This window comes from Coturnix japonica, chromosome 4 (genome assembly GCF_001577835.2).
Source record: "Coturnix japonica isolate 7356 chromosome 4, Coturnix japonica 2.1, whole genome shotgun sequence".
In the NCBI taxonomy this organism is placed as follows: Eukaryota; Metazoa; Chordata; class Aves; order Galliformes; family Phasianidae; genus Coturnix; species Coturnix japonica.
Genome location: NC_029519.1, coordinates 1,766,966 through 1,793,025, shown reverse-complemented (window position 1 = coordinate 1,793,025; position 26,060 = coordinate 1,766,966). Strand labels below are relative to the sequence as shown.

At 59.0% G+C, this 26,060-nt stretch overlaps 5 protein-coding genes across 8 annotated transcripts; 1 reads left to right on the top strand and 4 right to left on the bottom strand.

Moving 5' to 3' along the window:
• Positions 1-53: 53 nt before the first annotated feature.
• CCNB3 (cyclin B3) lies at positions 54-3,274 on the bottom strand. 3 transcript variants are annotated; one of them, XM_015860250.2, is made up of 12 exons: positions 3,164-3,274; positions 2,757-2,864; positions 2,597-2,680; positions 2,373-2,491; positions 2,121-2,196; positions 1,764-1,865; positions 1,579-1,671; positions 1,290-1,427; positions 871-1,026; positions 583-732; positions 375-505; positions 54-280 (listed from the first exon to the last, which is right to left on the bottom strand). In XM_015860250.2, exons 2-12 carry the CDS (start codon positions 2,847-2,849, stop codon positions 211-213), a joined length of 1,212 nt encoding a protein of 403 aa, XP_015715736.1. In that variant the 5' UTR covers positions 2,850-2,864; positions 3,164-3,274; the 3' UTR covers positions 54-210. The 3 variants fall into 3 exon arrangements, with proteins under 3 accessions (XP_015715736.1, XP_015715738.1, XP_015715737.1); XM_015860252.2 differs by having other exon boundaries at positions 1,764-1,862; XM_015860251.2 differs by lacking the exon at positions 3,164-3,274 and adding an exon at positions 3,129-3,148.
• Positions 3,275-4,509: 1,235 nt separating this feature from the next.
• Positions 4,510-8,240, bottom strand: LOC107312613 (protein eva-1 homolog C-like). The gene is made up of 7 exons (XM_032444120.1): positions 8,165-8,240; positions 6,951-7,150; positions 6,074-6,197; positions 5,811-5,963; positions 5,584-5,727; positions 5,417-5,488; positions 4,510-5,238 (listed from the first exon to the last, which is right to left on the bottom strand). The coding sequence occupies exons 1-7, from the start codon at positions 8,238-8,240 to the stop codon at positions 4,658-4,660; spliced, it is 1,350 nt and encodes a 449-aa protein (XP_032300011.1). The 3' UTR covers positions 4,510-4,657.
• A 642-nt stretch (positions 8,241-8,882) lies between these two features.
• On the top strand, positions 8,883-14,260 carry LOC107312614 (chloride intracellular channel protein 2-like). Of its 2 annotated transcripts, XM_032444288.1 has the most exons (7): positions 8,883-9,390; positions 11,533-11,642; positions 11,827-11,952; positions 12,436-12,542; positions 12,656-12,837; positions 12,920-13,042; positions 13,774-14,260. In XM_032444288.1, exons 1-7 carry the CDS (start codon positions 9,343-9,345, stop codon positions 14,005-14,007), a joined length of 930 nt encoding a protein of 309 aa, XP_032300179.1. In that variant the 5' UTR covers positions 8,883-9,342; the 3' UTR covers positions 14,008-14,260. The 2 variants fall into 2 exon arrangements, with proteins under 2 accessions (XP_032300179.1, XP_015715703.1); XM_015860217.2 differs by having other exon boundaries at positions 8,896-9,390; positions 12,920-14,260.
• A 2,334-nt stretch (positions 14,261-16,594) lies between these two features.
• On the bottom strand, positions 16,595-20,515 carry LOC107312623. The gene is made up of 8 exons (XM_015860232.2): positions 20,397-20,515; positions 19,744-19,909; positions 19,519-19,639; positions 18,919-19,094; positions 18,575-18,753; positions 18,150-18,303; positions 17,900-18,024; positions 16,595-17,427 (listed from the first exon to the last, which is right to left on the bottom strand). Exons 2-8 carry the CDS (start codon positions 19,817-19,819, stop codon positions 16,795-16,797), a joined length of 1,464 nt encoding a protein of 487 aa, XP_015715718.1. The 5' UTR covers positions 19,820-19,909; positions 20,397-20,515; the 3' UTR covers positions 16,595-16,794.
• Positions 20,516-20,771: 256 nt separating this feature from the next.
• On the bottom strand, positions 20,772-25,663 carry FAAH2 (fatty acid amide hydrolase 2). Its single transcript, XM_015860231.2, has 11 exons — positions 25,428-25,663; positions 25,246-25,328; positions 24,998-25,128; positions 24,704-24,913; positions 24,460-24,579; positions 23,608-23,743; positions 23,035-23,152; positions 22,686-22,805; positions 22,335-22,446; positions 21,946-22,140; positions 20,772-21,562 (listed from the first exon to the last, which is right to left on the bottom strand). Exons 1-11 carry the CDS (start codon positions 25,629-25,631, stop codon positions 21,387-21,389), a joined length of 1,605 nt encoding a protein of 534 aa, XP_015715717.1. The 5' UTR covers positions 25,632-25,663; the 3' UTR covers positions 20,772-21,386.
• Between the last annotated feature and the right edge of the window lie 397 nt (positions 25,664-26,060).

Sequence of the window (26,060 nt, the reverse complement as noted above, 5' to 3'; positions counted from 1 at the left end):
CCCCTCCTTCATCCCTGCATCCCCTTCATGAACAGCCCCCTACCACAACCACGTTAAGATATACACAATATTTTATTGACAGCTCAACATCACTTTTTTTCCCCCCCCATATTCAGTAAAAACAGTGTTATGGTTTGTTTTTTTTTTCCCCCCCTTTTATGTACACAGTGCCCCCACCCCGCTATTTACAGGCTATGTACAGAGGCAGGGCTAGCTTTTCAACTTCTCCTCCAGCTTCATCATGTCCATGGGGGTTGTTTTGGCGACCTCAAAGAAGACCCTGCAAGGAGGTGAGGTGTGTGTGGGGTTATAGAGCTCAGCAGCAGCCCCTGCACCCCCATAAGAGCCCCCCCAAGGGCTGTTGTGATGCTCACCTGTGTGAGTACTTGGTGCGCACAGCCTTCAGCTTGTCACAAGGCTGATAGGTGAGCAGAAAGTTCAGCCTTTTCACCAAGGGGTGCAGGTCCTGAGCGCAGTAACCACTGTAATACTCCAGCGTGGGGGTCTGCGAAGTGACAAAGTGGGAGCCACGGTCACCCCTGCAATGTCACATCATCCCTCCCCACATCCCCATATGCTCACCCAGCCACCCAGGTTCTTCATGGTGAGTGCCAACAGCAAGCTGCTGGCAGCCAGCTTGGAGGGACGCTCCCGTGCGTAGTCGTACTCCTGCAGGGTCATCTCGCAGAGGAAACGGGCCAGAGTCAGCGTCTCCATAGAGGCACGGGCACACTGCGGGCACAAGGCTCAGGTTTAAGCAGCACCACACCTGCATCCTTCTTTATGGGGCCTCAGGTCGCCACCACCCCCCCCCCAACCCTCCCCTCCCTTGCTTTGTGCCGGCCCATGGGAGGTGGCAAAGCCCCCCACCTTGGCAAAGCGCCGCAGGAAGCGGTAGGAGATGGGGATGTTGATGTCGAAATTGAGGGTGCGGAGGATGCTCGTCTCCATGGCAATGAGCTCTTCCCGCTTGTAGGCATCATCACAGATGTACAGGAAGTCATCCACGCACGGAGGGCAGCGCTCCTGTGGGGAGGGACTGCTCAGCGCTCATCCTGGCAACGTTTGGGGGGAGACTATGCAATTCTCAGGCCCTTTAAGGGTATATCTCCTGTCAGGAGCATCATATCGTGACACCCTGGTATCATGGCAGTCCCCAAGCAGCAGAGAGGAGCCAGGTCTCCAGTAGGCAGGATTCAGCCCGCAGCATAGAAAGGGGCAGCACAAGGCTGGCTATGCCAGCCCAGAGCTTTGGGAGTCCCAGCATCAAAACCCACACCAAGAATCACCTCGAATTTGGAGGCGATGAGGACAGCAGTGGAGCCGATGAGCTGCAGCTTGTCCCTCATGCTCACCACCTCCACCAGGTAGTGATCCACCAGCTTCACTGCCAGGTACAGTGTCTCGTGGTTCAGCTCAAAGTTTTCCTGCAGGGATATGAGATGTCAGGTAAAAACCTGAATTCCTGGGGCATTCACATCAGCATGGGGAGGGGGATGAGGAGGAGCTCTGATGAACTGGGGGCGTTCATAGGTCCAGAGTGACTCCCACCCGAGCTCCCTCACCATGCCTGCCTACCTGCACCTCCACCATCCAATCCACCAGGATGGCACGCATGTCCCTGCTGATGTCCGGCTGCTTCTCCATGTAATCAGGGAGCAGGAACTTCTCCTATCGGGGCAGCAGAAGTCAGGGACTCCCCTCCCAAACTGGGCCCTTCCCAACCCACACGACTTCCCAGGCAGACATCATTCATCACCCACCTCCCTCTCCCGCATGTATTCAAAGATCTCCTTGGCGTACACAGCATTGGCATAGGGGTCTCCCAGCTGCTCCTTGTCTATGTCCTCCACCACTGGCACCTGCTGTGTGGAGAAGGCAGCAGTGAGGACAGGTGTGGGACAGCTTGCAGAGCTCTATGGGGTAGCACACCCTCTCTCCAAGCTGACCCGCAGCCCTCACTCCACTCTTTCCCCATTGGAGACGCTCAGAGGAGCAGGTTTAACCTCCAGCTCCCATCCCACCACACTGAGCAGCTCCCAGAGATGCCCCAGTACCCCTAGAACAGGGCTGGGGGCCGGGTTGCTCCCTTGGGTCCATCACCTGGGTCAGCTTCATACCTGCACAGGCTCCTCAGGCACAGAATTTTTCTCAGGCTCCACGGGAACATCTGCTGGGGGGGTTTTCCTCAATGACCTAGATAGGTCAAGAACATCAGCATGGAGACTTCTCCTGGGTCTCCAAAAGCTCCATCTATCTCCTGCCCATCCCCATCCTACTCATGCACGCCAGAGAAGCCCCAACACCACAGGGATGGCTGTGAGCAGGTGCTGACCCCCAGCACCCTGTACCCATCTCACCTGGGTACTCACTTTTTCAGGTTGATCTCATTGTTCTTGGCCACTGTCGGGGCTGGGGGGATCCTCGCTGTTTTGTGGGTGGAAGCTTTCACCCCTTCCTTCTTCCCTGTCACCGTCTGGTTCTTGTGAGCCTGTTTTTTTTTGTGGGGGGGGGGGGGGGGGGGGGGGAAGCAAAGAGGTGAGATGAGGCTCATTAGTGCTCCTGGGGGAGGAGGGGCTGGGAGCAGTACACTCACATTGGTGATGTCCCCAAACGCTGATCTCTTCTTGGGTCCTCCCTGGGGTGAGGATGGGGAACGCTTGGCCTGGCAGCCCTCCTCCTGCAATACAGCCAGTGATGTGGGGCTGGGGGCACCCCATAGGGAGCTCGCCCCACCCCATAGCCCACAGCCATACCTTCTCGGGGGGGACATTCTGGGTAACAGCGGGCGCCTTGCAGGCTCGGGGCTGCTTGCTGCTCTGTGCCTTGCTGCTGCGTGCCACCGGCATCCTCCTCCTCGGCCTCTGCGAGCAAAGAGGGGGGTGGGCACAGTTATGGGGGCCCAATGCAACCAACAGCACCGCCCATAGGCTCCGAGGTGCCCACCCAGCCCCACGAGACACAGAGATGGAGGGGGGGGGGGGGGGGGAAATCAAAGGGATATAGGGAGAGGGGGTGAAGTGGGACCCCTCCATTCCTCAGGGCCTATAGGGCAGAGCCCGCTCGGCACCCAGTGACACGGGACGGAGCCCCCATGTAGATAGGAATAAAGGCAGGGGGTTACGAACGGGAACCGCAAACCCGGGCACCCACCGCCGCTCACCTGCACGCAGCCGCCGGCCCCGGCTCTTTTGAAAGTAGCAGCGCGGCGACGGCTGCCGGCACTGGTCGAGCCGCGTGGCCAATCAGCGAGCGGGTCGCACGGCACGAGAGCCAATGGGAGAGCCGGGACGGATGCGGTTGCTAAGGGGAGGGGAGAAGAGTTTAAAATTCGGCACCGCCGGCCAATGAGGAGCGGCGGATGGGAGGGGGGCGGGGTCACGGCGGTTGGGGGCGGGGCCGGGGCTGTTGGGGGCGGTGTCATGGCGGCCCCGAGGTGTCATGGCGGCCGCGTGGTTTGTTGCTCGCGGCGCGAGGAGGAGCGTAGCGACCTGCGGGAGCTCCGCGGCCTCCACGGATCTGTGCTGACGTGCAGCCCGAGGTGCTGGGAGCTCTGGGGGTTGTGTGCCCAGCGGGGGGCTGCAGGGCTGTGTTTGGGCCTAGCGAGGCCTACTGAGGCCCGGAGTCTGTGGTGAACACCATCCTGAGACTGCAGCTTCCCCACCACTGAAACCCGAGTGCAGCCCTCCCCCTTGTCCTATCGCTCTTATGGCTAATGTGAAAAGTCACCCTCTATCTTGTTTACAAGGTTCCTTTATTGACCAAACAGCTTTCCCCACCATCAGTGCCTCTGGCCCTCGGGCTCTGAGGCCTGAGCGAAGGTGAGCTCAGCTCTGCTGTGTGGAGAACCCCCCGAGGGCTGCGTTCCCCCCACAGAAACCCTCTGGGCCACTCCACACCCACACCTGGGAAAGGGGTGCAGCCGCCTGCGGGGTGCCATCCCAGCCAGCAACCTGTGGCTGTGCAGTACTGAGCTGCCCGGGCCGGGTCCGTGTCTGCCCGGCCCAATGGGGGAAGCAGGAATTTCTAGTCCCTGCAGCACCACCCCCGGGAGGCTCTGGGTGCTCTGGAGGTGATGGAGGGATGAGAAGCATCTGCTGGTGTGGTGTTTGCTCTGGGATGGCTGCCCGGGCACAGCCTCAGGGTTGAGAGGAGGAGCGAGAAGTATCGTCTGTGGGACGGCCACGGATGGGTTTTCCTTCCCTTCCCAAGCTAAATCCTTTCCCTTTCCCAGGCTCAAACAGGACTGACTTGTTGCTCCCTGTGGCCCAATGCCAGCAGCAGGGAGCTGTGCAGCACGAGCACGACTGGAGCCCAACATTTTGTTCCTCCTCCCCTTTCCACTGCTATTGGCAGAGGGGAGACCAAAGAGGAATAGAGCTGGTGGTGAGCAGTGTGGGTTGCTGCAGGCCATGTGTCCCCCACTATCCTTTCAGGGTCATGGGAACTCCCTGAGGACCTGGAGCCTGTTGGGGATGGGGTGGCGGGAACTTGGGTATGACAGCTTCATTTCCTGAACTCTGAGCTTCTGCTTTTATTTGCTAAAAAAAACCAAACCCATTCTCCAGAAAGCAGGGCTCACTATCCAGCATGCCAAGCACAGAGGGAGGCGCAGAGCCAACACTGTGCCCGGCACAGCACCTCGTCCTTCACCTCCTCACTTGGTGGCTGATTTGATCTTCTGGATGGTATAGGGACTGGATTCTTTGGGCATCCAGATCTCCTCCCCACCATGGCCTTGCTGCTCAGCCACTCCCTCCATGGCCGCTGTCAGCTCTGGGCCAAAGATGCTCTCAGTGGCACGATAGGCACGGGTGAGGCGGCGAAAGGAGGAGTCAGAGGAGCTGTCATCAGGCAGGTCTTCATCCTGCTCATCCCTCAGTTTGGTCCTGCTTGCCTCTGAGCGGCCACCTGGGCCCAGCAGAGCCTCCCTGACCTCCTTCAGGAAGGCAGCCTTGGGGCTGATGATGCACAGCAGCAGAACGAGGCCCGCCGACACCCCACAGAGAAAGTAGAGGGCGACTTTTTCAGGGACATCTGGTAGGGAAGAAGAGCAAAGAGAGGCATCGGGGTGCACACCCCGCTGCAACACACAGGGTACCCGGGCCTGGAGACTCCCCACCAACCCAGCACTTTGGGGCCACGTACCCCAGAGGTGGGCAAAAGCTGCCAGGGAGCTAGTAAAAATCATCCGGTCTTCCCGGAGCCTGAAGAATCTGGGCCCTTTGTACCAGCCACCTGCAGTGAACAAGGGGACGTGAAGGGCCGCCTCCCCTTGGGGGGTCCCTCTGCCAGACCCCCTGTTCTCTCCATCAGAAAACACCTCCCCAACCCTTGTTTGCTCAGAGGTAGATTGCTATGGGGTTCTTCATCCCTATGGGGCATGAGATGGTTTCTGCCCTGCTCCCCAAATTACCGTGCATGTAGTTTGAGAGCAGGAAGGGGTCTGAGGTGTCTGGGCCCACCTCCTCCAGCAGCTGCTTGGGCACTGCAATGAGATATGCCATCCCGAGTGTCACCACCCCACTTGTCCCCAGGGGTGGGGGACACGCAGCCTCCCTAGCCCTGCAGTCCCACTCTCACCACAGGTGTAGGACACCCGCAGCTGCTTCCTCATGCCAGGCAGGCACGGGTCCCCAAAGGTGGCCTGGTCAGCGGTCACTGTGCAGTTCCCTTTGCGGTGGCACTTCTTGGAGACCCTCCGCAGTGCATCCGGAGCCAGGCACTCTGCAGGGACACTCTGGCCATCAGCATGGCGCTAAGCACAGCTCCCAGCCACGATCCAAGCTGCAACCCTGTCCCCCTCATACCAATATGGGGTCCCCCGGCATTGGGGGCATCGCACTCAGGTTTGCCCCGCAGGAATCGTCCGTAGTGCGCAGAGTAAATGGCCAGGACGGATTTGGGCCGGCAGTGCAGCCTCAGCTCGTCGTTCTCACACACCGTCTTCACCCGATGGTTATCTGGGGTGGGGTGGGAAGAGGGTGACACCACAGGGTGACCCAGTGTGACACCCCAAACCCCCAAACCCTCTCTTGTTCCCCAGCCCTGGGTTCCCGTGGGTGCTGCCCACCTGGCCGGCACTTGTAGGACGCGATGAGGTACTTGTGTGTGCCGGGGCACGGGTCCGGCCCGAACACTTGGCTGTGCACTGAGAACTGGCACCACTGCTGGTCCTGACACTCAGCCAGAAGCTTCTGCAGGGCAGAGTGGGTTGAGCATGAGGCTGCTGGAAGGACCCCGGGCTGTGCTCACTTCTGTGCTGTCACCTCTGTCCCGTGGCTGCTGTCACCACCACGGTGGCAACTTTGGTGGCCAAATCCCAAACCAGGTGCTGCCCTGTGCCCGTGCAGGCTGTGCATAGTACCTGGGCAGGTGTGCACGCCTGCACTGCAGCACATGTGTGCACAGACACCGCTCCGTGCAGTGTGTATGCTGCAAGCATGCAGGCACCCACACTCAGCTTCCTGCAAGACCCATGCATGCAGGTGCACTCACACAGCTCCAAGCAACACCCACGGAAGCATGCACAAAGATCCATGCAATGCCTGTGCAGGCATGCACGTTCATATGGCTGCATGTAATACTCATGCATGCATGCAACTGACATATCTCCATGCAACACCTTTGCAGGTAGCCGTGCGCATTCGCACAGCCCTTCTGCAAGTGGAGACACGCTCACAGGGCTCCATGCAAACACCCTGCAAGCATGCGCACTGCTGCAGCTCCGTGCAACGCCCTTGCAGCCCCAGCCTTCCTCTAGGACGGCCCCGTGTAATGCACACTCACGGCCACAAGATGGGGACGAGGCTTCACGCCACACCTTGCTCGGGTACCGTCCCCGTTGAGGGGACATTGAGGGGACACCGGCTTTTGGTGCCGGCTGGGCTGCAGCAGTGCCACCCCCCCGGGCTGCTCTTGCTCAAGCATGACTTGTGATGTGCCCTTACCAGGTGGGCAGTGGGTGACATGCACTCGGTGCTCTCCTGCGACACGTTGCCAGGGCTGGGGCACAGGTTGGGGCTGGGCACGCGGCGCCCATAGAAGGCACCCAGGATGCTGATGGTGGTCTTGCGAGGGCACAGGATGAGGAGCTGCTCCCCATCACACGTGTGCACCGTGTGGTTCCGCAGCACCTTGCGCAGGTACCCTGCAGGGGGACACGGCGATGAGCTGGAGGGGACCAGAGGTGATGGCCAGAGATGGTCACCAAGTAATGGTCGGTCACTAAGAAAAGGTTACCAAGAGATAATACAGCAGAACCCAATGGATGAGCTATTCCCAGTCCACATCCTTTTGGGTGGGCAGAGGTCCTGGTTCTCATCCTGAATTCCCAGCATGGGGTATTTCTATTTCTCTCCTTTAATCCTGCATAGTTTCTGTCCCAAAGCACAATCTTAGTGCTTTGTCTCTGTTGTTTCGAAGCTTGGGGGTGAGGAGAGGGCAATGAGCCTTCCCTGCCAGGCAGGACTGAGGGCCCTGGGGGACACAAGGTGATGGATGTAGGATGCTGAGGGATGAAGGACAGTGAAGGAAGTAGGATGCTGAGGGATGCAGGGATGCAGGGATGCTGGGAAGGCAGGGCAAAGCCAGCAGCCCCCCAGCCCCTAATGAACACAAGCAGGTGGAAGTGCTGGCTCCCAGCCCCACACTTGTCCCTCTGTCCATCCATCCACAAACCAGTGCCAGGCTCGAATGCACAAAGAGCCCCTTTCAATTCCACTATGGCCACCAACCTTTCATCAGCCACAGCCAGTGCTGCTCCCAGGGACCGGCAGCATGCACTGCAGAGATGTGGATGGGGTTTGTGCTTTGGAGCTGAGGTTCCTCCAGTGCCAGATGCACCGCAGTGCCTGCACCCAGCACTGACACACTCTTGCTCAGATGCTGCTTTCTTGGGGTGAAACACCAGCAGTGAGGCTGAGCTGCTGTCAGACAGCAAGCAGTTCTCCTCGTGGTGTGGCTGACTCAGATCCAGAGCTGTGCTGTCAGATCAGCCCAGATGAAATCACATCCTCCCTACCTGCCCTAGAACAGCTCTTCGGGTGCTGGGGCAGAGCCAGCGCATCTCCCATGGGATCCCCCAAACTCCACAAGCCACCCAGCCAAGCCTGGCTTACAACCCCACCCCTCATGGTCCCCAAATCCCCCGTGCCCCACTCACCGCTGAGCTCCGGGCTGGCCTCTGTCCCTGCAGCCAAGCAGAGGAGAAGCAGGGCCACCACCAGCGTGGCCACCATGATGCCACCACCGCTCTCTGCCACCACCCGGTCCCTGCAGCAGCTGGCGCCGGGGCGGGGGCTGGCACAGCAATGACAATGGGTCCTTCTGTGCCCTGCAGAGCAACTGGGGCCGCTTTGGACAGCTGGGATAGCACGGGGGCAAGTGACAGTGGGAGCAGAGGATGTGTTTTTGAGGGCTGTGCAGTGGATGGAGGAGGGCAGTGGGGTCCCCGGCCTTGCACCCCGCTTTCTGCTTATGGCTGGGTGGATACACGTGTACTGCAGTCTGTGTCCCAGCACATGTCCGGTCATTGAGTGCCGGGGAGGAAGGGAAGGGCTGCCTTGTGCTTAGCAGCAGCAGGAAGCTCTTTGCATTCACAGATTGTTTGCAAGACGTTCTGAGCTTAACCAAGCTGGAGCTGGGGCGAATGGGGCAAATGGGGTGTAATAAAAACCCCGTTTTGTGCAAAGCTGGAGCTGACTGCACAGCACCATGGCACGTGGCTGGGCTCACCCCAGCAGCCAGCTCCACCCAAAGGCACCGTGGGGAGGAAAGCAGGGGGGCATCTTTCCCATGAAACAGCCCAAATTCCAGGAACAGGGCTGTGGAATGGGTGTTTTGCAATGCCTTCCTGTGTAAGGCTGTCTGCGAGGACGTGGTGGCAAGAGGCCAGGCTTGCCCTCCGTGCTTCCCCAAATCCTCAGCCTCTCATCCCCATGCAGCCGGGTGCGCATCGTGGCATCATGCTCATGTCCTGTATCTGTGGGATCCAGAAGGATGGCAGCAAGAAGGAAGAACAGGGCTGGAGGCTGGTGAAGACACTTCCTGCAACAACAAAATAACCCTATTCCCATTGGAGAGGTGATTGAGACGCCTGGGAGGGTGCGATAGCCTGCCCGGGGACCCGTCAGTGCCTCCCTGATAGATGCGTGCTGAGTCACAGCTGGGAGGCCCCGCAGCTTCCCCCTCCTTGCACCCCATCGCTCCTCCCTGCCTGCACGGGAAGGAAAGGGCGAGCCCCAGTCCCAGCCCACCCCGAGGTGCAGCAGCCGCGCGCCGCAGAGCACAGGCGAAACTCAGCGCAGCAGTGAAGCAGCTCCCCCCACTGCAATCCCTGCCATGGAGAGCCGGCCGGTGAAGGAGCCTGAGATTGAGCTTTTTGTCAAGGTGGGCTTGGCCAGGTCTGCTGGCTTGTATTGTGTGTGGGTGGTGGTAGGGATTCGGGGTGTCTCTGAGGTCTGGCAGCCAGCTCGGTGCTGTGGGGAGCCCCAGAGGATGCTCTGCTCCAGAGGTGGTTGTGTGCCCCTTGGAAACTGCAATCGCAGCGAAGCAGAGGGGTGAGCAGCTCCAGCAGCACAACGACCAACCCAGCTGGGAAAGCAACAGGGGGGTGGAAGCATAACGCAGCGGGGCTGGGACATGGAGCGGGTGCCGCTGCGTGGGCAGGATGGGGCAGCTCCTTCGGTCAGCCCTGAGCATTATTCACTAGAAAATGGGCTGTTTTTTTCCCCTCTCATTGCTTTTCTTTCTTTTCCTTCCTTCTGTTGAGCAATTTTTCAAGTGTTTCCCCGGGAACATTCCAGCACTCCCGCTCCAAACAAACATCTGCAGCTGCACGCACCATCTCTGCTCCCCTCTTTGGATATCAGCACTGGGATATCAGCATATTAAGCCCTGTTACCACGGGCTTCACCCCATCCCCTCTCCCCAAAGCAATGCTCCCCAGGCACCCAGCCCAGGCTGAGCCCTGAGCAGTGTGTGTGCTTGGGGATAAGGACGCGGGTTTCACATTCCCTCTTCTGCGCTTCTTTTTGCCCCAGGATGGCTTTGGGAAGAGGAAGATGTGTGCATGGCTGCAGTGATGGCAGCAGCACATTGAGGGGGTTTTGGAGGGAAGGGAAACAGAAAGCAAAGTGGTGGCTCAGGACTTCCCCTAAATCTTAATTTAGCACCAAAAACCCCCTTTGTTTATCCGTTAGCAGACTGATGTGCACATCACCCTCCTCGTGCTCTGCCCACGGTGTCACTGCGCAACCCACCCTGAGGTGCCCACCAGCTCTTTTAGGGACGTATTTCGGGTGGGTCTGGGGGCCGTTGGGGTGATGCAGCTCACAGAGTGCTCCCTCCTCCTCGTGCTGCTTCGCTCTGTGTTAAACCACCGGAACTTGTGAGCAACTTTGGGGTTTTGATGCCTTGTGCAGGCGTGGGGCCTCGGGTGGGGGCTGAAAGCCTGCACCTCCCAGGCTGCCTCTGTCCATTGGATAGGGGGCTTTTCCATCATCTACAGGGTTTCTCCAGAATCTGGAAGGGTTCTTTATCACCAGGAAGGGTTCTCCATCATCTGGAGGGATTCTCCATCATCTGGATGGGTTCTCCATCATTTTCAGTGGTTCTTCCATCATCTTCAGGGGTTCTTCCATCATTGAGAAGAATTCTCCCATCATTTGGAGGGTTTTCTTCATCATCTGGGTGGATTTCTTTATAATCTCAAGGGTTCCTTCCATTGTCTGGATGGCTTTCTCTACTACCCAGAAGGGTTTCTCCACTGTCTGGATGGCTTCTGTCATCATCTGAAGGGGTTTTTGCATCATCTGAAGGGGAAAGCAGTGGGCACAGTGACTGGGGAGCTGCACAAGCTCCTGCTGAGCAGAGGAAGAGGCTCTCACTGGAGGGGGAAGCAAAGAGTGATGACTTCCCCTCCCTGCTGCTTGGTGCCACGAATGCTAGCAGAGCTTCCTCCTGATAACATTTGGCTCCGAGCATCCTCAGATGGGCTTGGCTAAGGTTTATTTTCTGCTTCCTGCAGAGGCCATCCTGATTTTCCTTTCAGGACAGCCTCACTGAGCTGCCAGTGTTGGAGGTACTCCAAGGGATGACATTGGTGTTGGCTTGCTAGGGACTGTGGTGAGGAGAAAGGGAGTGGAGATGCTAGATGGCATAGGAGTGGGGTAGATTTGAAGCTTCTAACCTGCCAACCCTTCTCAGGACACCTGCAACCCAATGTTATCTCAAACACTCCTCCAGGTGGTGGTGGTGGTGGTGGCTCTGCTCCCCAAGCCCTTTTCCTCCCTGGAGCCATCTGATTCCCACTCCTCTCGCTTGGCTGCTTTGAGGCTGTGCAGGGCAACAGACAAAAACAAGCTGTGCTTTTCCTGGCAAACATGAGCACATTTCCCCTCTGAGCCCGGCGTCCCAGCCAAGCTGACCCTCCCTTCCTCTCCCATGTGCTGTCCATCCTCCTCCACCTCCTCCTCCTCTCCTCCTGGCTTCATCTTAGGGCAGGCTTTGACCTCTCTGCTCTCCCCGCAGGCTGGGCTGGATGGAGAGAACATTGGGAACTGCCCGTTCTGCCAGCGCCTCTTCATGGTGCTGTGGCTCAAAGGGGTGAAGTTCAATGTCACCACAGTGGACATGACCAGGTGAGGTGCCAACACTGTGCTGGGGTCGGTCCCTGTCCTCCAGCCACGTGCATCACTTACATGTGGGTTTGAGACACCAGGAAGCTGGGGGGCATCTCCCAGAGCCCAAACCCAGCCAAGCACACAAGCAGGGCACTCCAGCATGCTCACCCCCAGCTTTTCCCCCTTCCTTTCTCTGCTCCAGGAAACCTGAAGAGCTGAAAGATTTAGCACCAGGCACCAACCCGCCCTTCCTGCTGTTCAACCGGGAGCTGAAAACTGACTTCATCAAGATCGAGGAGTTCCTGGAGCAGACCCTGTGCCCACCCACGTAATTGCAAACCCATTTTGCGCAGGGCTGGATGGATGGGGAAACTGAGGCAGGAGAGCATCCGGGGTGGGGGACAGCACAGGACAGGGAACAACAGGAGGAATAGCAGCAGAGGTGGGGTGAGGTTTCCCTGGGAGATGGTGGTTTTGCAGCTGGCGATAGCAGCTGCTGTTCCGGGGGGGGAAGACAGGAGGTGCCCCCACCTCTGTCTGCTCGTTGCCAAAGCAAACGCCCTACACAAAAGAGGAAGCACTGAGTGTGTTCATCCTCATCCTCCTCACACATGTCAGCCTTGTGCAGCGCCCTGGGACAGCGTATCCCAGCCCCACAGTTTCTGCCCTATGGCTCACAGCCATGCTAATGAAGCAGCTGCAGTTATTTAAGGCGCTGCAGCTGCTCAGCCCCCTCCTGTGCCACACGTGGGTACCACGAGCCATCAGATGCCCCCAGATATCCCCAGCTGACCCCGGCATCTCCTTCCAGGTACCCGCATCTGAGCCCCAAATATAAGGAGTCTTTCGACGTGGGCAGTGACATCTTTGCCAAGTTCTCGGCGTACATCAAGAACTCACGCAAGGAAGCAAATAGCAGTAAGGAACAGGGGCTGGGGACACAGCCAGGGCTTCGCTCCTTTAGGCACAGCCCATGGGGGTGATGGGGACTGGGACCCTGTGTGACTCCATGCTTTTCCCTGCCCACCCAGACCTGGAGAAGGCTCTGCTGAGGGAATTCCAGCGGCTGGATCAGTACCTCACCACCCCACTGCCCGAGGAGATCGACCAGGACAGCGTGGAGGACATCACCATCTCCAAGAGGAAATTCCTGGATGGGGACCACCTGACGCTGGCAGACTGCAACCTGCTGCCCAAGCTGCACATCATCAAGGTAAAGGCTCCCAGAGCCAAGTCTGGTGTCCTCTCTGCACCGGGTGGTGCTGGTGAGGCCTCAGCTTCATTCTTCCCTCCAGATTGCTGCCAAAAAGTACCGCGACTTCGAGATCCCAGCTGACATGACGGGTGTCTGGCGCTACCTCAACAACGCCTACGCCTGCGATGAGTTCAGCCACACGTGTCCTGCAGACGAGGAGATCGTGCACACCTATGCCAGCGTGGCCAGGAAGATGACCTAGCCCCCCGCAGGACATTGGTCCCTCACCTCCCACCAAACCCTGGCCAACAGAGGGGCTGGGGGGAGGGTGGTTATGGCATCCCTACACCCCAGTTATTGGAAAGAGCGCCTTGCTTTGCAGCCCCCACGTGCCACCAGTGTGGACCTTACTATGGACTGGTCACTGTGTGGCTGTGGGGGCAACCATGTCCCCACCCCTACAATTCATCACACGGCACATGATGGGAAAAGCCAATCAGCAGCCTATTGTGGAAGAGCTGAGACCTCCCAATGTGTCCCACCACTGCTGGAAGAGATGGCACTACAAGGTGCCACCACCACCTGTGCTTGGGCTGTCTCTTCCCTGAGGCATCCAGGCTCCAGCAAGCTCTTCCCCTACAGTTTATCTGTGGCCATAATTGACAACATGCATTCATCTCCTCACTTGGACATCAAGGCAGGGAGATGCTGGGGACAGCACCAGGGATCTTCTGGTGGCTGGGAAGAAGGGCTCTGTGGGGTCTCCTAAGATATCTGCAGCTCCAGGGTATAGGGACCTTGCATAGGCTCTGGCACCTGGCATGTGGGGCTGGCTGTGAGGTCCCACCTGGCTCTGAGACCTTGGTGGGCCCCGTGGGAGATGCAGCCTCAAGGCCACCACCAGCTCCCTGCTCCTCATCAGCCCCTCCCCACCTGACCTGAAGAGAGGCACAGGGCAGGGCATCCTCCTGCTTTCTGCAATGCAGCCCCAGACAGAAGCTGCCTTGTCCACAGGACAGCATGGGAGCTACCCATGCTCCCTGGTTAGCATTGTCATTCCCATTCCAGTGCCAGAGAAGTCAAACCCCCAACCTCCCATCCTCCTTCCCCATGCCTCCAGCTCCTCCCAGGGCTCCTACCAACACAGTCAGCCCCCCCTCCCCCCTCAGCCCTCATGGCCAGCAATAAATACTGTACAGTGAGCATGAGGGCACCATGCAGACCCTCGCTGGCAGAGCCACCCACCAGCTCTCACTGCCACCTCCCTCTTTGCACTAAAAGTTGTGTCCTTGCAAGCCTGCTTCTGACAGCACCGGGTTTGGGGACTGTTGTTTTTGTATTGATGACTTTGGGGTTGTTTGGTATTTTTCTTTCTTGTTTTTGTTTTGTTTTTCTTTTCTTTTTGTAACTAAGGACAGCAATAAACTTTATTTTAATACGCCTTGCTTGTGAACTGGCAGCACACAGCAGCTGGGCCCAGCTGGGCAGGGGGAAGGAGGGGTCTCTCATGCATTGCAGGGCTCCTCTCAGAAACAAGCAGGGAGAGAAAGGTGAAGCTGCTCATGTGAGGGCTGTGGACCAAACACTTGAAGGAAGGGTGATGCCCACCCACCCACTCTCGTGAGCATCCTCAGCACCTCCCTGCCTTCATGACTGGCCCCACACCAGCCCCACCCTCATGCCCAGCTGCCCCCAACCCTAGCACCCCTCACTGCCATGAGCTTAGTGCTCCTGGCTTTATCCATTTAGCTCAGTCAGAGCCTGTTCCAGGCTCTGGGATAGCAGGGGTCCTGCTGGAGGCTGCTGTCAAGCATGAGAATGGCTGCCCCACCAGCTGGGTCACCTGTTGGCAGGGGGTCTGGGTCCAGTGCTGCACAAAGGGTAGGGGAACCCACCTATGGTGCCCCCAGTGTGTCTGGCTGGGGGTTGTTCATCCCCAGGGGCAGCACATTGCATTTCTCATTGCTGAGCCCCACAAAGTCCTTCAGACCCCACCTCCAGCCAGCCCAGGTCCAGCACCACCCTGTGAGGCCACTCATCCCAGCTTGTTGTCACCTGTAAGATGCCTGAGGACATGCTCTGTCCCACCATCCAGGTCACCAACAGAGCTGCTGGACTACATTGGTCCCCATGTGAGATGTGCATCCGCAGCAGCTGGACTTTGTCATCATTGCCCTCCGGATCCAACTCACCCACTGCTCACTTATTGACCTTAATGGGGAGAGTTCCCATTGGCCATCGAGCTTCTCTCTACCATAAAACTCAGCTCTATGCCCTGCCTGGCCGTGCTGGTTCAGCTGCAAAGGGTTAAGTGCAGGCTGAGGCATCCAGCTGCTCCTGCCTCAGAATCCAGCTGACTGTGGTGCTTTCCAGATCTCTTTCACCCATTGCTCCTCCAGTGCCTGTCTGTGCACAGCCCCAGCAAGCTCCCACCACACTCTGCAGGCTCCAAAGACATTCCCAAGCACTCAGCTCGGGTATTTTCCCTGTGCTGGACGTGTGATGGAGTTGCTAAAGCTCTGGAAGTCCCCGTGAGTCAGCCAGGCAGAGAAAGGAGATGGGAGGCTGCTTGTTTCCCAGAAACAACAGCAATGTGCTGTGATAGGGCTGCATGCTGCATGGGCAGAGCTTGCCCTGTTGCTTTTGGGGTAGGTGGGAGCTCCCTCCCTAAGCCGGGAGGGATGCATTCTCTTTTATGGCCTCTCCACTACCAGCAGGCTTGCATGGAGCTGGCTGTCCTTTCTCCAGCTCTGTCCTCAGCACTGGATGAGGACACTTGAGAAATGCATGCCTGGATTTCCAGGAGCCCTTCTGTGTCCCAGGATGTGCTGTTCTTTGGGGGGGGAGGGAGAGGGGGAAGCAGCAGGGGAAGCTGCAAAGGTGACCCCCACTTCTGATGGGGCAGGGACCAACGTTTGGACAAAGCTCATGGATCCATACATCCAGGCCTGTAAGTGATGCAAACAGAGCAACCTGAAGGTGCCTTGAGACATCGACACCGCCGTCTGCAGCAGGATGTGGATGGGATGGGATGGGATGGGATGGGATGGGATGGGATGGGATGGGATGGGATGGGATGGGATGGGATTGGGTGGCTGCCCATCCTGACCGAGCACCGTCCTCCTGCCGGACCCACCCCGGCCCCGTTTCCATCCATCCGATGCCGGTTGCGGATCCCAAAGACACGCTCACCCCTTCATCCCACATCCCGACCGCCGGCACTTGCCACGCGTCCCCAGAGGAGGGCACTGCCAGCTCAGCGCGTGTGATGGGGAGCGCTCTGCCCTCCACCTCGGGGCCACCTCCCAGCCGAGGACAGCGGGTCCTCCCCGCAGAACCCTCCCCCTCTCTGCTGTCTGGGCGGTCTGACAGCTCAGCTCTCCGAGAGCGAGCGATACGACCCCCCCCCTCGCTATTCCCCCCCGGGCTGTTTCGCACGCAGAGCCGTTGCCAGCTGCGTTCTCCTCGTTGCTTTGAAGCGGCACCGTCGGAAGCTCAAACCACCACCACCCGAACACCGCCGCGCTCCGCGATGCCTCACACCTCCCGGCCGATGTAAAACCAAAACCTCGCAGAGCCGAGCTGCCAAAATGTCACAGCGCTTCGCCTTTTTCCACGCTCACCTTCTCCGTTTCGCACTCTTCTGCTGCTTCAACCCCCCCGGGGTGGGCGGGCACAGCGGGGCCGCATAAAGCACAAAGGATGGATGGAGAACCGACTCGTTGCGGCAGGGCAGAGCTCGCCCTGTGGCACAGAGGCTCCAGGCACAGCAAAGAGCTCTCAGCAATAAATTAGTGTTATTGAATAAGTCATAACAACTGTGCACTCCTGACAAGTGAAAAAAAGAGAAATCTCTAACAAAGAGACGTCTATGTGTGTGCGTATGTACAGACTTACATCAGCCCGTGCGCTACTCACACACCTATATACAGCCACAAGGGGATAAATAAAGAGTGGGGGGTCGGGTGGTGGCACTTACTCCTTGCACTCCGCTTCAGGAGCATCCAGCACGGCAAAGAGATGCTCCAGGGATGTTGCTGCCTCCTGCTCGTGGTTTGTGCCCATGTGCCAGATAGGCAACGTGCAGGGACAGCCCCGCTGCTGGCTGCTGCTGTCATCCACCCCCAGCTCCATCCCTGGTAACCTCACAGAGCTGAGCGGTACCCAGGAGCCAGCTGTGCCCTCCTGCAGCTCACCAGGGCTGAAGCTGATGGTGTGCAGGGCAGGAGGAAGGCTGCTGCCCACACCCAGAGCTGTGGAATAAAGCTGGAGGCGTGGGGAGAGACACATCTCCGATGTCCCATAGTTCCCATCTGTGACAATGCTGGCTGAAGACACCGCTGCAGCATCCCCATCGCTTTCATCCTCCTCATCCTCCTCCAGAGCTGACACCCAGGAGCTTGGCTGGGAGCTGGGTGCAGCCCTGCCCTCGTGCCAGTCCATCCCAAAGCCATTGGGGCAGTAACTGCTCCTCTCCTGCAAACACCACTCCCCCAGCAGCAGTGGGGCTGTGGGTGCTGGGTGCTCGCTGGAGGCTGGCAGCAGCGGGGCTGGTGCATCCTCGTGCAGCTCCAGGGTGGGCACCACAGTGTTGCTGGGCAGCAGAGCCTGGAGGGAAGTGGGAAGTAAAGCGATCAGTGCCAGTATGCTACAATCATGGTGCTGCTGGGTGCTGGGTAACCCCTTGCACACACAGTGCAATTGCATGCACAAGCAAAGCCAGTGCAGAAGCCAACCCCTGGCACTGATATGACCAGGGTGAGCTGACCAGCTGGATGCCTCCCCATGTGGTGCATGGGGAACTGCTTAGCCTGGCAGGTCACCCTCAGCACTGGGATATGGGGATGCAGGGGGACATGGAGAGCTGAGCTGCCCCTGATGAGTGCCATAGGGAACAGGAATGCACAGCTGAGAGCACTTCAGGTCAGCTTTGCCCTGGTGCTGCCCCAAGCGTAAAGCTCACATTCCCTGCTCCAGCAGAACCCTGATGGGGCTGCACCCCTTGCAGCAAAGCTGGAGGCAGTGGGGTGTGCGGAGGGATGCAGACCCCAAGAGCCCTGCATGTGAGGTGGTCACTTACCAGCATTTTTGGGAGGTGCATTTCTGAGGGCTTCGGGAAGGTGTACAAACAGGTCAGGCAGACAGCAGGCATGCTCAGCAGCAGGAAGGCAGCAACCAGCGTAGCCAGGAGCACCCAGGGGAATCCTGCACGGATAGTCCCCATCAGCCCCTATAATGGCATCCCACTAGCTGGGTCCAGCCCCAACCAGAGGGGTCTACGTGGGCTGTGTGACCCACATCCTGCCACGTGTCCTGCACTGAACTTTCACCTGCAGGATCCGCCGGTGTCACCAGGCACTGCTCAGCCTCCAGGCTCTGCCGTGGGGCTATGCCCATTGCCACCGTGCGGATGCAGTACTGTGTGCTGGGCATCAGGAACCTGAAGGTACACGATGCTCTCCTGGTGGTCCATCTGCAGGGCACCTACAAGCAGAGGGCCAAGGTCCCAGTGCCTGTTACACGATGGCAAAGGGATGCTTTCATCCCATAACCATTCATTTTTTATGACACACATGATCTGGAAGAAGGAAGAGGTCCCCAAACTACAAGACCCATCTTTGGGATGCAAACAACCCCCATCTCCTACCCGCTTGTGTGGGACAACTTTATGGGCACCACCAACTCCAAGCCCTCATGCTTGGAATGGGATATGGGCTCCAGAGACCCCTGGCCCCCCACCTGCCCCACCACACACCTCCTGCTGGAGCACACCCCCATGGTACAGGCGCAGGTGGTACCGCAGCTTCCGCAGCACTCTGCTGAGTGGTTTGTAGGATCCATGCCTGCTCCGGTACGGGGTTAGCGGTGCACTGAGGCTGATGCTGAGGTTATGGCCTTGGAGCTGCCAGGACAAGGTAGGGGGGCCCACAATTGCTGTAAAGAGAGGGGAAACATAAAGAGGAGGAAGCGCTAAGGCCTTCAAAGCACCAGGTGGGTGTCTTATTTCTCCAAGAGTGGTCATTTGCTGGGAATGATGCTATTCCCACCTCTTGTAGGATCACCCCAAGAACAGCAGGAATGTGGATGAAGGCTCCTTACTGTCTCTGTATGGCAGCAGCTCTCTGGAACTGACCCATGGGGATGGCTTGCCATCCTGCACTGCTCTCACCCTCGCCCAGTAGATACCATGGATGTCGTTGCAATGCAGCTCACACACCCAGGATGAGCCGGTGCTGTTGTTCCCACAGGTGTCTGCCCTGGTCCAGCGAGAGGTTCTGCCCGTGGAGTCAATGATAAGAAAGGAAAACCCATCACCCATCTGCCGTGCCTGGCCAGGTGGGGTTGGGGAGCGAGGTGTGGGGCTGGGTGGCACCAAGCATGTCTTGCACAGCAGCAAGTGCTGGAGGGCTGAGGGAAGGTGAAGAATGAGGAGAGCTTCTGATAGTTGGGGCATCTATGGGATAGGGCTGAGGGCTGGGAAGGCTCAGCTCCAAAAGGAGGCGTCTTGGAGCAGGGGAAGCCAGTCCACCATGGAGAGGAGCAACGATCTCCTTGGCAGTGTGCAGTGAAAGGGCAGCAGGCACGACTGGAAATGAACCCCGGAGGAGGACAGAACCCAGGAGGACACCTCCTGAGCCGACCCCACCACTGCATTATGAGGAGTTTGCTGCAGGGCAGCAATCCTTGGGCTCCACCTACCGCTTCCTCCACTCCACCTGGTACGCGGTCCCGTTCGGCGCACTCGGGTCGGGCTCCCACCGCAGCTGCACGTGGAAGTTGTGAGCCCAAAGCCGCACCCCCCGGGGGGGCAGCGGGGTGCCTGGGGGGAGCAGGGGGATGTGAGCGCCCCACCAGCAGCGCGCCCCTTTCCTCCTTGGCCACGTTGTGCCCATCTCAAGGTTTTACCCAACCACCCGCCCTTACAGCGGACGTTTCGGGGCTCACCCCGCAGCAGGGCGCAGCCGGCCAGGGACAGCAGCAGGTGCAGCGCAGTGCTCATCCCGTCCCCATTTGCTCTACATGGCCACGCTGGGTCCCGCGGCGTGACAGAGCGCCTGGGCCGCCCGCGGCCACCATGGGCAGCTAAAACCTGGGAGCAGGAAATAAAACCCGACGGCGTTATTTGTCCCCAGAGCTGCAGCGCTGCGCCTTCCCAGCACGGAGGGTGCGCTGCGAGGAGGTGGGGGCAAACCCCCACGGGGCTGCTGTGACGAAGGGACACGCGGCCGCCCGGCTGTGCCCTCCCGGTGCTCGGTGCCGCCGGGCAGAGCCACCCGGTGCGGGCGCGTCTCAGGAAGCGGCGGTACCGCGCCTCAGTGCCGCCCTGCTGCGACCGGACACCCGGGGACGAGCGTCCCGTCGGTGACACGAGGTGCCCCGACCACCCCAAAGCTCCGCACCCCATCGAGCCCCGCAGCACCTGAACCCGACGGGACGGCTTCTCCCTACAACCCCCAACCCCCTTTGCCACCCCATGCCGCCGCTCCGCCCTACCCACAACCACCCGTATCCCCCCCCATACACACACACACACACAGCCCCTCCAGCCCCACTGCCCTTCGCAGCCATTCCCCCACCTCCCGTGCCGGCCGCCCTCCGGTGGTCCAGCCCACCGCCCCCCGTGCGCTCCGTGCCCGTCTCAGCTGCACCCGGATGCGTTCTGTGACGGTGCTGAAGTGTTGTGCTTTTTTTTTTTTTCCTCTCTCTTTCTTTTTTTCCCTTCAATTAATTCCTCCCCCCGCCCTGGTCAGGTTTCTTCTCTTTTCCTTCCTCATTGCCCGTCTCACCTCTCTACCAGCTCAGCAGTGCCCTCTGCTCCCCACACATTGTCTCTCCCTGCTGCAGGGGTGAGAGCAGCACCGGGGCTGATGCTCCCCCAGGCCCCCTGCAAGGGGGTCAAATTAAGGTGAGCAGCCCCGGGTGGGCTCCTCGCTGTCATGAGGACACACAGCCACTGGATGGACGGATTTTAATGGCATCCTCATTGAGAACAGCTCACGCATATTGCCACCCTGACCCCAGACATGGCCACCAGCCCAAATGGCCACTTGTGTCGCTCATGGGGAGGATGACAGTGAGGCAGGGGGTACCCAGGACACTGATCGGACCCAGTGACCCCACAGAGATGGGGCAGGGGATGCTTCAGCCATCCCAGCACATGGAAAAGAGCATTGCAAGAGCTCTTCAGTGCTGTCAAAGGCTCATGGGAGCAAATGCTCATCCCTTCTGCACGTTGCCGCTTCCGACATCACCTCCAGCACCCCCTGCTTTGCTTGCAAGGCTGGGAACACCCCTGCATGGATCTGGGCACCACTGGGGCACCCGAACCAAAGGCAGGGAGAGACAAGAGAAGCTGGAGACACGCAGCTCCGCAGCAGCCACGGCTCCGTCCAGCCTCCTCCTCCCCCTCGTGTCTTCAAAGCAGCAGGAATCACAGAGCTGGGCACTTCCTTGGCTGTCGGGATGGATGTGGGCAGGACGCAGCATGACGATGCTACAGGACGTCAGCACCTGCCCTCGCCTTTCGTAGACGCGGCCACCTCCGTCCCCGCCTCCCGGAGGCTGCGCTAAGCTTTGCCGGGCGGTACCCATCCTCCAAATGCCTCCTCCAGGTACCGGGCCACGGCCAGCGTCAGCCGGTCGTTGTAGGAGGCTGCCACCAGCTGGATGCCCAGCGGCAAACCCTCACTGCTCAGCCCCAGCGGGCACTGCGTGACGGGCAGCCCCAGGACGTTGAAGATGGCTGGAAGAAAGGAGATGGCATCAGAGATCCCAAACTGAGCCGCGCTGCTGGCTTCCAACCTTGGGTTTGAAGGTTGGAAGGGAGTTTTAAAGCCCAGCCAGCAGCTCAGGCTCCAGCCCAGCTGGCACTGAGCACCTCCATGGATGGGGAAACCCAACTGTAGGTGCCATCCCCACATCGCCCCAAAGCCAGACAGCATTATAGCACAGTGCTGATAGAGAGGAGCTCCAGATGCAGCAGAAACAAACGGGGAGCTCTGAGCTTGCACCCCAAGGCATGGAGCAGCTGCCAGAGCACACTGCATCCCTCTAGATAAGGCTGCATAGAAATAAATGCCCACCTCCACATGCTTTTATCAGAGACCCCCATGCAGAGCTGCTTACCTGTGTAGGCAAAGTTGAAGGGCATGCAGATGGGGTAATTGTGCCGAGGGGCCACAGTGGGGTGGGGTGGGTAGAGCAGCACACCGTCGGGCCCCAGCAGCGTCTCCATCTCGGCCTGCAGGCTCTTCCCCATGCTCACCAGCTTGGCGTTGGTACTAGGGCTGAGTTTCATCACCTTCTCCGTCAGCCCCAGGGCTGCAGGGTGTGGGCAGAAGAGGGCTGTGGGTTACACCAGGTGCGAGGCATGCTGCACAGTGCCCTACACCATGTATATGAGCTCTCTCCCCACCCACAGCCTGATGGAGCAGAGCACTCTCAGAACTCATTAACCAGCAGCACAGCACCACTAATGAGCGCTCCCCGTTCATTGCAGGGCTCCCCATGCTTACCAATGGCCGGCAGCGTGTGCGAGGACATCCCCACCAGCCACTTCAGCAGCTCCCACAGCGGCCACACTGGCTTCCCATGGTCCCCCAGCAGCTCCGTGAAGCACTGTGCCTCCTGCAACCACATGCACACCTGCAGCAGCAGCCTTTTGCAGGCACTGTGACTTCTTCCAGCTGCAAAGCAGCAGGTGATGCTCGGGGAAGTGATGCGATGCTGCTAAGCCAGCAGTGCTGGAATGCTATTGCACACAGATCCAACTTTGCAGCATGCCCAGCAGGGAGTTGACACCCATGTAGCTTTGCAAGGATGTAGAAACACTGCAATGTCCCCCTGTGCCCCCACGTGTCACCCACCGTCCCGTCGCTGTCCTGCGAGGACATCATGGCTGACCAGATCTGGAAGGAGTACTTCATCTTGTGGATGGATACCCGCTGCACCTGCACCCCCAGATCCCTCTCGAGGTGCTCCACCACCTGGTGGGGACAGAGGGAGGGGTCTGCATCTATCAGGACACAACACAGAGCTGAAAACAATGTGGACTGAGGGGGAAAGGGGGGTGTCAATGTGCCAGAGAGCACCCTGCAGCTCCTCTCTGTTGCAATAGAAATTGCACCAATGCTTTGGACACAGTTACAAGTGCAGCTTGCAAGGTGCTGTCCTGCTGCAATGCAGAAAGTTGTCCTTGCACATTTTCCTTCCTACCTTCTTTTGGGCTTGCAGGATCTCTTTTTCCACAGGGTACACAAACATGGAGCCACCATCGTGGTCCATGCAGAAGAACTTGATTTTCTTCAGTGACACATCTTCATCCAGCTTCAGCCTGCAAAGGGAACGGGGAACACTGCAAGTCTGTGCTCTAGAGCTGCTCACGGGCATGGAAATGCCCTGTGGACACTGCGGTGCTGCCCATTCCCCATCCACCCACTCACTCCACCACTCCCACCATAGCTCTGCAAATGCAGCCCTGCTGCAATGCCTCATCCTTTGCAATGCACCCTGCAGGGGCACCACGTCTAAGGTTAGCACTGCAGCTCTGTATTGCAACAGGAGAAATGAAACGCTGAGGCAGCAGCGCTGCAGCAAGCAGCAGGACCTGCCCTGCCTGCACTTTGCTGGTGCATGCATGCTCATCAAGCATTGCTTGGCTGCATGGTGACCAAACGGATGTTGGAATGGAAAAACATTATGCAACAACAGGAAAAAAAACAAGCATAAAACAAAGGGACGGCCAGCTCCGAATGGGAAGTGCAGCTGGAAGCACTGCCAGCAACCTACTTGTGCACCTCAGGGCCAGCCATGACCCGCAGCATCGGCTCCAGGTCCCCAGCATAGCGGCACATGGGCCCTGTGCACAGGAAGCTTCTCCGCACCCCATACGCCATGGGGAACTGCCCATCATTGGGGACCACTCCTGCAGGCAGGGGGAGAGAGAGCAGTCACTGTATGCCACAACACAGTGCTACAGCTACATGATGGGGTGAGCAGTGCAGGACTGTGGTCTCCTGCTGCCCTGCTGCAGCTCAGGGGTTGCAAGCAATAGGACTAAAGAGCTGGCCTGGGGTCCTGTAAAGGTGCTCTGGGATTTGCAATGCTGCTCCAATTGTTTATGGTGATGCCCCAGGGTTTGCAATGCCACTTTGGGGATTTAAACAGTGCCCCTGGGTTTGCAGTGGCGCTCTGGGGTTTGCAATGGCACTCCAAGTGTTTGCAGTGGTGCTCCCCAAGGTGTCTGCAATGACTCCTCCAGCCTTTTGCAATGATGCTGCAGTGCTTTTTAATGGTGCCCTCAGGACAACAATGGTACCCTGGGTTTCGTAGTGCCACTCCACCTGCTTGCAGCGCTGCTCCACAGGGTGTTTGCAACCCACACCAATACGCACAAGGAGGGCAGCAGCTGGCTGGCAGAGCCAAGCACCCCTAACTCCAGCTGCATGTGCATTGCATCCCTGCTGCCAGGAACAGCCCTGCCCTGGGAACACATCCCACGCCGAGGCTGCAGCACCTCCCACCTCCCCTGCACTTGAAGCTGTGCCATCGGGCGGTTTCCCATTACTGTGCTCACGCAGCAAGTCTGCCCCGTGCAAGAAGCTGCTTGTTCTCTCCCAGCTCTCCTCCTCCATGTGTCACCTGTGGAAGGTTTGTGGCCAAAGACACCATTGAAGAACGCCGGCATCCGGATGCTGCCGCCGATATCGGAGCCCACTCCTATCACGGAGCAGGCAGCTGCAAGAATGCTGCCCTCCCCACCTGTAGGGCAGAAAACAGAGCAATGACAGTGACTCACAGTGCACAGCACCCCGCAGTAGCTATTCCCTTTGCACCCAGATGTCTGTGATAGCTGATAAACAGAGCAGAGAGATTTTGCTCGCACCTGAGCTGCCTCCCGCGATGTGCTGCAGGTTGTAGGGGTTGCTGGTGCGCCCATACACCCTGTTGCTGGATTCAAACCACATGCACAGCTCGCTGCAGTTGGTCACCCCCAGAGGGATGGCACCTGCCTGCTTCAACCGCCCCACCACGATGGCATCCGTGGAAGAGATGACACAGCAGCGCTTCACCAGCCCGGATGTGTTGGGCATCCCTGTAAAGGGGATGGGGTCAGTGCTCTGCTTGGTGCCAAAAAACAGCAAGAAGTTTTTAGCAAAAGGAGCAGAATCAAGCCCACCGTGCAAGGAAAAGGCCTCCTTAACAGTGAAGGGAACCCCGAGGAACGGGTACTTGTCCAGGCTGTCATCAGCACGGCCCTCTGCCAGGAGCTGATCCACCTGACGTGCTTCCTGCAGGGCCTCCTCAAACCTGTGAGCAACCAGCGACAGCTGCACAGGGACAAGCTTCCCCACAGCTTCCCGGGGCTGTCTGCACGCACAACCCAGCACGGTGCACGCAGAGCCCTCCCCACCCTACCTGTCCTACCTGTCCTTGACGACGGCATTGATGAGCGGGTTCACCTCCCGGATCCTCTCGATGTACGCCTCCACCACCTCGATGCACTTCACCTGCGAGCACACACACGGTGCCAGGAGGTCAGTGGGGGCGGCGTGCGGGGATGGGAGCGCGGGCACGACCCCAGCACTGCACATAACGCACACACTCACCTGCCGGGTCCTGAGGCGCCGCGCCAGTTCCCGCGCGGGCAGCAGGAGCAGCTCGCTGCGCGGTGGCGGGACGGCACGTGCTGTGGCGGGGCTGGCGGCGCGCGGCGGCGCGGGCGCGGGAAGCAGCCCCAGCACGGCCCGGCAGGCGCGGGAAAGCAGGCGCAGCAACAGCACCGCGAAACGCTCCCACCGCGACAGCGCCATGGCACCGAGCACCGGCACTGCGGGGCGGGGCTACGGGACGGCGGTGTGACGACAGCGGGGGAGGGAGCGTCGGCGCCATGTTTGGGGGTGGGGGGTGTTGCCAAGGTAACTGGTGGTGTTAACATGGCGGCGGTGTGGTTGGGGTGATTGAATGAGTCTGAGTGTGCACCCACAGCTGGGTGCAGGGCAAGGCCTCACCGCCCCCTGAGCAAAGCAGGGTTTCTCAGCTCCTGGAGAACAACAAGGCCATGGTGGATAAAGCACACTGCTCAAGCAGCACCCGCTGGGCCTCATTGCAGCTCCTTCCCTCCCAGCCTTGGTGATGAACCCTTCAGAGGAGAATCTTTTATGGCTGTGAAGTCGGCGTGTCAGCACTTACAGCACCAACACACAGCACTTACAGCACCAACACACAGCACTTACAGCACC

Excerpts from the sequence above, each read along its gene's own strand:
- LOC107312613 (XM_032444120.1), bottom strand. The coding sequence starts at position 8,240 with ATGGTGGCCACGCTGGTGGTGGCCCTGCTTCTCCTCTGCTTGGCTGCA. Across the intron at positions 7,151-8,164 it reads GGCCAGCCCGGAGCTCAGCG|GGTACCTGCGCAAGGTGCTG; the intron begins GTGAGTGGGGCA and ends GTCCCCCTGCAG. Across the intron at positions 5,489-5,583 it reads GCGGGTGTCCTACACCTGTG|TGCCCAAGCAGCTGCTGGAG; the intron begins GTGAGAGTGGGA and ends ATCTCATTGCAG.
- CCNB3 (XM_015860250.2), bottom strand. The coding sequence starts at position 2,849 with ATGCCGGTGGCACGCAGCAGCAAGGCACAGAGCAGCAAGCAGCCCCGA. Across the intron at positions 1,428-1,578 it reads ATTGGATGGTGGAGGTGCAG|GAAAACTTTGAGCTGAACCA; the intron begins GTAGGCAGGCAT and ends ATATCCCTGCAG. Across the intron at positions 281-374 it reads CGCACCAAGTACTCACACAG|GGTCTTCTTTGAGGTCGCCA; the intron begins GTGAGCATCACA and ends ACCTCCTTGCAG.
- FAAH2 (XM_015860231.2), bottom strand. The coding sequence starts at position 25,631 with ATGGCGCTGTCGCGGTGGGAGCGTTTCGCGGTGCTGTTGCTGCGCCTG. Across the intron at positions 22,806-23,034 it reads TCCTGCAAGCCCAAAAGAAG|GTGGTGGAGCACCTCGAGAG; the intron begins GTAGGAAGGAAA and ends TGTCCCCACCAG. Across the intron at positions 21,563-21,945 it reads CTTCAACTTTGCCTACACAG|CCATCTTCAACGTCCTGGGG; the intron begins GTAAGCAGCTCT and ends CCTTTCTTCCAG.
- LOC107312614 (XM_032444288.1), top strand. The coding sequence starts at position 9,343 with ATGGAGAGCCGGCCGGTGAAGGAGCCTGAGATTGAGCTTTTTGTCAAG. Across the intron at positions 11,953-12,435 it reads CAGACCCTGTGCCCACCCAC|GTACCCGCATCTGAGCCCCA; the intron begins GTAATTGCAAAC and ends ATCTCCTTCCAG. Across the intron at positions 13,043-13,773 it reads GTCCTGCAGACGAGGAGATC|GGCAGGGCATCCTCCTGCTT; the intron begins GTGCACACCTAT and ends AGAGAGGCACAG.
- LOC107312623 (XM_015860232.2), bottom strand. The coding sequence starts at position 19,819 with ATGAGCACTGCGCTGCACCTGCTGCTGTCCCTGGCCGGCTGCGCCCTG. Across the intron at positions 19,640-19,743 it reads TGAGCCCCGAAACGTCCGCT|GCACCCCGCTGCCCCCCCGG; the intron begins GTAAGGGCGGGT and ends TGCTCCCCCCAG. Across the intron at positions 19,095-19,518 it reads CAGGTGGAGTGGAGGAAGCG|AACCTCTCGCTGGACCAGGG; the intron begins GTAGGTGGAGCC and ends CTCCACGGGCAG.